Here is an 8052-nt window from a genome sequence, read left to right on the forward strand (position 1 = left end):
AAGCTGCATTAAAGAATTAAGAGTCTCTCTGACCTGACTCTCGTTTTCACCATCTTCTCCTGTATCTTCTACTGATATTGTAGATTACCACCCAAGGTACTGTCAGATGCTGCTCTCAGGGCAGAAAACTGGCTCTGAATCATAAGCAGGGAGATTGCTAATCATTATCAGTTTGTTGATGGCAGAAAAGTGGGCTGCAATACACCTACTTGAAGTGTTGGGTTGCAAGCTCAACCTAAAAGTCAGATAGATATAAGCTCTAAAACTTCAGACAGGACATAGTCAGTGTACAGTATGTGTCTGAAAAACAGTTGAAACTACCTTTCTCACTTATCGTCACTCTCTCCTGTAGGTGGTGGCAAGAGTTACAGATTTTGACATTCCAGAAGAAATATTATTAACTTTAAACATTCTCACCTATTTTGTAGACCCATTAAATTATTCTTTCCAATTTTGTTGAGGCTCATCATGTTAGAACTATATCCTCAGTGAAAGAAAAAAAATATAGCTTGGCGTAATGGCTATATCGCTGGACTCCCATGTAGTCAACTGCAGTTTGAGTCCTAGACCCAGTGGCTTAAACTCATGACGGGCGCATGTGCGTGTGCCCAAGACCCAAGAAGAGAATGGAGGAAAAGGGCCTTCCGTCCTGGGGGTGATTTCTTGCTTTCTGTCTCTCTGTCTCTCTCTGTCTTTCTGGCAAGGGCACATGCCCTACAGTAGAAACAACTAAAAAAAAAAAAAAAAAAAAAAAAAAAAAGAAAAAGAACTATTCCCTCAGTGTCTCAATTACCAGTATGTTCAATGTTAGTAAGCATAGCAAGCAACATGGTCACACCTAGCTTCTGAATTTCACTGCAGTTCTATAAGGGGACTTAAAAAAGTTTATGGAAGAAAGGAATTAAGTACAAGTTTATTTGGGGTGTCCAAATTTTGAAATCCGTGCATAGTTTTTTCATAATATGCATTTTCTATGACTGTTTAAAGAGCCCCTTCTATATGCTTTCTGTGGCAGTAACACGAATGTTGTACTGTATTCATAAATATAGGGATATATAAAAATATGTATTTATTTATTTACTTGTTTATTTATTTTTAGATTTTTACTATAGGGTTCATTCACTCACTGGAGATAGAGACAGTGAGAGGAAATGTGAGAAATCATCGCCCAGGGGGATGGTCATGCCACAGTCCCCTCTCTTCCATTTTTCTCTCAGGGTTCTGGGCTTGCACGCACATGTGCCTGGGTGATTTTCAAGTTGCTAGGTCCAGAACTTGAACTGCAGTTGTCCATGTGGGAGTCCAGCATCTTAACTACCACATCACCTTCTGGCTCTGAATCTTTTCTGAAAGGTGCATGCATATGCCAGACAGAGGCGGAGAGTGAGAGAAAGGGAGAAGCCCCCCTAATTGAGCATTGTCATGCCACGATCCCTTCTCTTCTCTCTCTCCACCCTGAGGAGTTGGGGCACGTGTGCACAGAAACACATGTATGGTCTGTTTTTCAAGCCACCAGAGCTAGAACAGGAACTGGACCATCAGTTTTATGGGATCTGGCTCCCTTAACCACTACACTAAGGAGCCAGCCCTTTAAAAATCTCTTTTGAAATTCAGTTTAAGAACACCACCTTCCAGCTAACTTTCACTATTTCAGATCTAGACATTGGCTTGCGATTTTCATTCTTGTCCATGTATACCATGACCTGATATCCTCTAAATTTCTACATCAGTGAACTTATTTTCTGTGAACAAGAGGGAACCTAGTTTATAAGTTTACACACTTGCCTAAAGAAGAAACTGTCAGTCTCCTAACTCCTGTTATTACAGCCTTCTAATGGGAAAGGTTACCTTAATTTGTGGGACATGCTTAATATTTTATAATTATTTGGGTTCGAGAAAAAAGGAGGCGGAACATGCTAATGTATTCTGGTCCATAGAGGGCTGATGTTAAAAAGAAGAAAACCCATGTCTGCCACCTACCAGGATGGACCACGTGTCCCCATTGACAGTGTATTGAAAGGGCAGGCCAGACAATGATCCTGGCGTCTCTAGGGGTAGAAGAGCCCAGAAGAGGCATCTTTGTGTTCATGGAAAGGGAGAAACCTGAAAGATGAGAAGATTCTCAGAACAGCTACCTCCAAGATGATAACCTGAGCGTGAATGCAAGGCGGGACCTCTGTGGGGAGCCAAAGAGGAGACGTGAGGAATGTGCAGGATGTGACCACCAGAATAAGACCAGGGTCTTTATCCGGACATGGCCTTGGGTGGCTGGATTGTTGTGAGCAGAATGTCCTGGGATAGTTTTGAATGGAATGTTCCAAAATATTGTTATAACAACCTGATAAATTCAGGAAGGACTTAAAACCTTACATCGCAGAAGTCTCTGGAGTGTGTATAAATACTAGCAATAAAGTACACTTGTGGCTGACCAGTACTGACTGGCAGTCCTTCCGTTTCTATCCTGTCTTCCTGTCTTTCTTTAATCCTCGCCCCCCAACTCAGGAATTGTTCGCCGTTGGCGGGTCCGACAGACCTCCAGGGCAGTTTATCTTTGCCTTTATCTAGGTCTTCTCAGAGGACCCTCTGAGCCCTTTCTAGGGTAAGTAAGAAGAAAACACTCTTACAACCCTGGTCCTGAGAAAACTCCTTTGAGATTCTCTCTTCCAGGGTCTTGCTCTCTATAGTAGCCCATTTCAGATAGCCTCTGCCAGTAGTCATGTCATTTTAATATACTGTTGCATTTGCATACACAGAATCCCCATGGGACCTTCCACTGCCACACAGGGCTGTGTAAGACTTGGGGCCAGTACTGAAGCAGTGTGTTCCCTTGAGTTCCTGTGGTCTGATGCTGGCAGAAATGATGGTACATTTCACCCATAATTTTTGCAACAGTACATAATGTATACTGAAGGCTTACTTATCTGCTGCCTTTCTTTTCTTTTTGCCAGAGGGCATGTGTATTCACCAGAGATAGACAAAGAGAAAGAGAGAAAGAGAGAGAGACTCTCCCCCCCCCCCACCGCGTCATGGGATATGGTCACACCAGAGTCCCTTCTTTTCGATCTCTACATCCTATTGAGACTTTGGGCATGCACATGTGCCTGGGTCCAAGCCACTGGGACCAAGAGTCTAACCATGGTCAGTTATGTGGGGTCCAACTTCCTTAGGCATTAGGAAATGGGGCCAAGCCTATCTGTTTTCTTTTTAAAATGTAGTTTACAGCATAATAACAGAGCCAGAAAAAAAGATAATAAAATCCATGCATTTAATTTCAAAGAGTATGTGATTATCAACTAAACATAAATCATGGCTGAAGAGAATGAGGCTTAAACCCACACCTTGGGCTTGATCACCACATAACCGTTCTCCACAAAATTCAGGGCCTGCCAGTTCAGAATATTGCTGCCATGACAAAAGGCACACATCTCCTTCAGGGGGAGCACATGATCCCACAAATGCACATCCCATATCTCCCCAACAAAGGATTGTTTTGCATCAAATTTTCCCCCAAAGGAATCCTGCTCTTGTCCCAAGATAATTTTTGCCTCTGCTCCCAATGAATACCCCTTCCTCAAGCCTTTTCTCCCCATGGGCTTCCCATCTACCCAGAACTCAGCAATCCCAGAAGCTGACTCCCAGCTTGCACAGACATGGACTGGAGCATTAGGATTGTGGGGTGCTTTGAAAGTAACCCCAACATTCCCGATGTATAACATGTACTCTTCCTTTTTGTGGACAAAGAGAAGCAGCTCGTTGTCCTGGGATGGAGTGTTGTAGGAGAACAGGCTGTAGGGACGCGTGAGATCCGTGAAGGCTTTCAGGCACAGTGTAAAGTTCTGCAGTGGCTTCTTCACCTTGGAAATCAGGGACACATAGGCTGTATGTGATTCTTCAGGGAAAATGAACACCTTCCCCTTCATGTCTGTGTAGAGAAGACAATGTGACAAGAATTCTGTCAATCCTCTTGTTTGATTTACTCTTACTGTGGACTCTAGGTGGTCTCCTACAGAGTATCTTCAGCACACTGGAGTTTACAACATGCCTACACGTGCATTATCTCAGACTATATAAGGAAAATGTCAGTGCTAAAAGGCAAGCTGGAGTCCAGCTGTCCTGTTAGAAAGGGAAATTAAAGATATCCTGTGTGAACCCCCATCTCTCTCTTTCCTGCAGAGTTCAAGTGGGTAGAACAGCAAACACCAGTCACAGGAGATGAAACAAATGGCTTACTGAGTGTAACAGATAAAACGTTGCACTCTCTTCCTCGCCGCTGATCAAATTCCAGGGTTTCTCCTAGGAGACACTGAGGCTGGAGTTAGATATAATGGGATTAGCTCATCTTGAACCTTGGTTTGTCTGTAATGGACCCACATTTTTAGTGGCTGCAAAATCTGAGGAATAAAATAGCGTGCAAAACCCTGGCCCAGACCTTGGTACCATCCTGGTCTTCCACTCCACTCATTTGCAGGTCTGCATGCCAGGTCAGGACCCATTCCCACTGCTTGTTTCCCCACAGCTACACCACCAGGGTCCTAGACTTATTTCCTCTTAAGACTCGTAAGAAAAGAGGAAGACTTAAACATTATAAAATCAACTGGTATTTTTCTTGTTTAAGAAAGCAAATTTAACAAATACTATGGTCTGGAAAGTAAATTAGAGGGACCAGCAGTTAGCGTAATGGCTATGTCGCTGGACTCCCACGTAGTCGACCGCGGTTCGAGTCCCGGACCCGGTGGCTTAAACTCACGCCGGGCGCGTGTGCGTGCGTGCCCAAGATCCCGAGAGGAGAATGGAGGAGAAGGGATTGCGGCGTGGCCATCCCCCCTGGGGGGTGATTTCCTGCTTTCTGTCTCTCTGTCTCTCTCTGTCTGTCTGGCGAGCGCACGCGCCCTATAGCAAAAACCTCTCAAAAAAAAAAAAAAAAGAAAGTAAATTAGAGAATAATGACTAACTGAATCAAAGGAGACATAGCCTCGAAGCACGATGAAATCTTGAATTAAGTTAGTTTTGCTTCATAACAGGAAATGAGAAAACAACTTGAATTTCTATTTCTTTTGATAGAAGGGCTTCTTACTTTTTAAAGAATGATTTTATTTAACTTTATTTATTCATTTTAATTTGATTGGAGAGGAACAGAGCAAGAGAGAGAGAGAAAGTAAGAAAGTACATTGCCAGGTCTGGGACTTGACCCACAATTGGCCATGTGGGAGTCCAGCACCCTTAACCACCACGCCACCTGCTGACCCCAATATAAGGGCTTCTTAAGAAATGGTCATTTTGGATAAAGAATAGGAACAAAGCACTTACCAAGAGGAAGCTAGGATGAGATTACAAAGAGAAAGGGGAAAAAAAAAAAACAGCTAAACTTTGGTCAATATGACAGGAACTTGGAAGAGTGGAAAGTAAACCATGTATTTGTATTCTGGGATCCAATGATATCTTGTCAGTGTGTAAACCCAGAGCAACATAGTACGGTTAGAGTCAGATTTTGAATAACTTATTACTGATAGCAATATGATAGAGAAATGAGTCTCAAACTTGAAAGGGTGCATTTGTTTTTAGTAGCAGTAACAGAACAAAAATGAAAGGGAGGCTGAATCATATACTGCTAGTAAGAACTAGTTTTTTTAATACCATTTACATATCACAAAGTACATTTTACTTTGAACTGATCTCACCCACTTATGGGTGGCTGCACATCAGCGAATATTGCTGGTTTCTCAGAAAGCAAACAATTAGACAATGCCAAAAGCCATGATTCGCTTTCCTTCAAAACCTGACCTTCAAAACCATACTCTGATTGGCCACTAGAATCCCTCAGATTTGCATATCTGGCACCTCATGATTGGTCCAAAAGCAACCAATCATAACCCACCGTTTACAACCAATCACGGCCCACCATTTACAACCAATCACGGCCCACCAGCATGTATATAACCACGATGCCTGGCCCATAGTAGCCAAACGACGACCCTGGAAAGCCTCAAGAGCTGAAACACCGCACAGTCTCCAGACGACCCTGAAGATCCTGAAGAGTTGTAACACTACATCATCTCCGGACAACCCTGAAGAGTTGTGACACCACGTCTTCTCCGTGACAATAGACAATGCGACCCTGAAGAGTTGTAACACTGTGTCATCTCCATGCTGTACCTTGCTGCCCACAATAAACAGACGACACTGAAGACACTGTGTTGTCTCCGTGCTGTAACACTACACCTCTTGTCCCAGCTCTCATTCCTTCACTCAAGAAACCTGTTCGACTGTCCCCCTGGGTCGGGACACCCACTCATCACACTAACTTTTCTAGATGTCACTTTTATTGCCCATTGTATTGATGAAGAAACTGAGAGTCGGGATGTGGGAACTTAACAAAGACTATTCAGTTATTTGGGAGAAACTGTTTATCTGATTTAAAGTCCGAGCTACTTCTGAGATTTCACATTTCCTCTCATGTTACTCAGACTAGGTGCTCAAGAAGGATCAGAAAGAGAATAGTTCTCCTTTTCTAGCAAAACCACACATCCCTTATATATTCACTCAGATGGGAGGTAGCAGTGTGGTCATATAACAAACAAAGCCAGTTCTTCTTTCTCCAGCTTTGTTCCTTATGCCAGGAGTATCAGTATTCATCAACACCTGTGGTGGTTTTAAAAATATGTCCAGAAATAATTCTCCTCCCCTTGCGTGTGGGCTGACTTAGAGCAGGAGTGAGGTATGTGGTTTCTAAGCTTAAATTAGGAAGAGGCTATGGCTTCTGTGTTGGACATGTTCTTTCCCTTGGTTGGAGTCCTCTCTGTTGGAGAAGCCAATTGTCATGTTGTGGAATGCTCTAAAGAAGGGTCCATGCTGCAAGATATTAAGTTAGGCCTATGGCCAATGGCCAGTTGGGAACTAAGGTTCTCTACCCGCCATTTTTAAAAGAGCTGAATCCTGACAATAGTTACATTAGTGAGGGTAGAGGAAGATCCCCTTCTTCTTTGAGCCTTCAGATGAGACTACAACCAACCCCGGTTCATTGACATCAACCTCATGAGAAACCTGGAATCAGAATCATCAACTATGCCACTTCCATTCTCCTGACCACAGAAACTATTAGACAATGAATGTTTGTTGTTTTGTTTCTAAAGTTTGAAGTAAATCGTTATGTAATGAAAGATAATGTATACATCACCCTTACTTCCTGAAAAGAGCAGCAGCAATGACAAGAGAAGCTACAGTATTCTCTAGTCCTCCTTAGACTTGGAGAAGACTTTCCTACCAGGCTCAGTGCCTACCTGATTTTGTCACACCTCCTGAGGGGATGGCAAGGAACAGGAGACCCAGAAGAAGCTTCACCATCGCACTGCGTTTGGGTCTTCACTAAGAGTGGAAGGACAGCAGCTGTTGTCTCAATGGAAAGATGTTTACTGTTTGGCTCCTTATATAGTGCTCTGAGTCCTTTATTTTAACAGAAGGCAAAGTTATAAATGGTAAATATTAACTGAACCAGGATATGGTTTCAAAGCCAATTTTTGATCTATTGTTTTTGTTATCAGTCTTTCCTTTCTCTCTTAATTATTCTATTTCCTTCTGAAGTCCAGCTCAAGACCCCTGACCCATCCCATAGGCAATATGACCTCCTGAAAAAATGTAGTATTACCCTTTCTGTGTGGGGAAACTGTGGTAGTCCATTGTTAGGACAAGGTAGGATGAGAATACTTGTGGACCTGTTGGAGGAATCATGCCCCTCCTTTGTTTAAGGGCTCGGGTATCACTAGTAGAGTAAGGACGTTTATAGTTTCAGGTGCTGTGGAGTTCAACGTAGTTGTTATGTGGAGACACCCTGGATCACAGCAGAGTAGAGATTAAGCCCTTATGCTCTTGATGGTGAACTTTCCAAGTTCTCTATAGAGGAGATCCTGGATATTGGTTTCTTTAAATAGTACCCTTCATCTAGAGTCACCTGGGTAAAGCTAGGAAATCTGGAGCTTAAATAAAGAGTCTGTGAAATTGACAATCTTGAGTTTATCCAAGCACTATGAATATTATTTAGATACTGGGAAAAATCTA

General features: G+C 42.8%; 1 protein-coding gene across 1 annotated transcript; it reads right to left on the bottom strand.

Annotated features, from left to right (window-relative positions):
• Window positions 1-3246: 3246 nt before the first annotated feature.
• Window positions 3247-7372, bottom strand: LOC102492582 (mucosal pentraxin). The gene is made up of 2 exons (XM_006168856.2): window positions 7278-7372; window positions 3247-3922 (listed from the first exon to the last, which is right to left on the bottom strand). The coding sequence occupies exons 1-2, from the start codon at window positions 7339-7341 to the stop codon at window positions 3327-3329; spliced, it is 660 nt and encodes a 219-aa protein (XP_006168918.1). The 5' UTR covers window positions 7342-7372; the 3' UTR covers window positions 3247-3326.
• Window positions 7373-8052: the final 680 nt, after the last annotated feature.

This window comes from Tupaia chinensis, unplaced genomic scaffold (assembly GCF_000334495.1).
Source record: "Tupaia chinensis unplaced genomic scaffold, TupChi_1.0 Scaffold146187_1, whole genome shotgun sequence".
Lineage (NCBI taxonomy): Eukaryota > Metazoa > Chordata > Mammalia > Scandentia > Tupaiidae > Tupaia > Tupaia belangeri.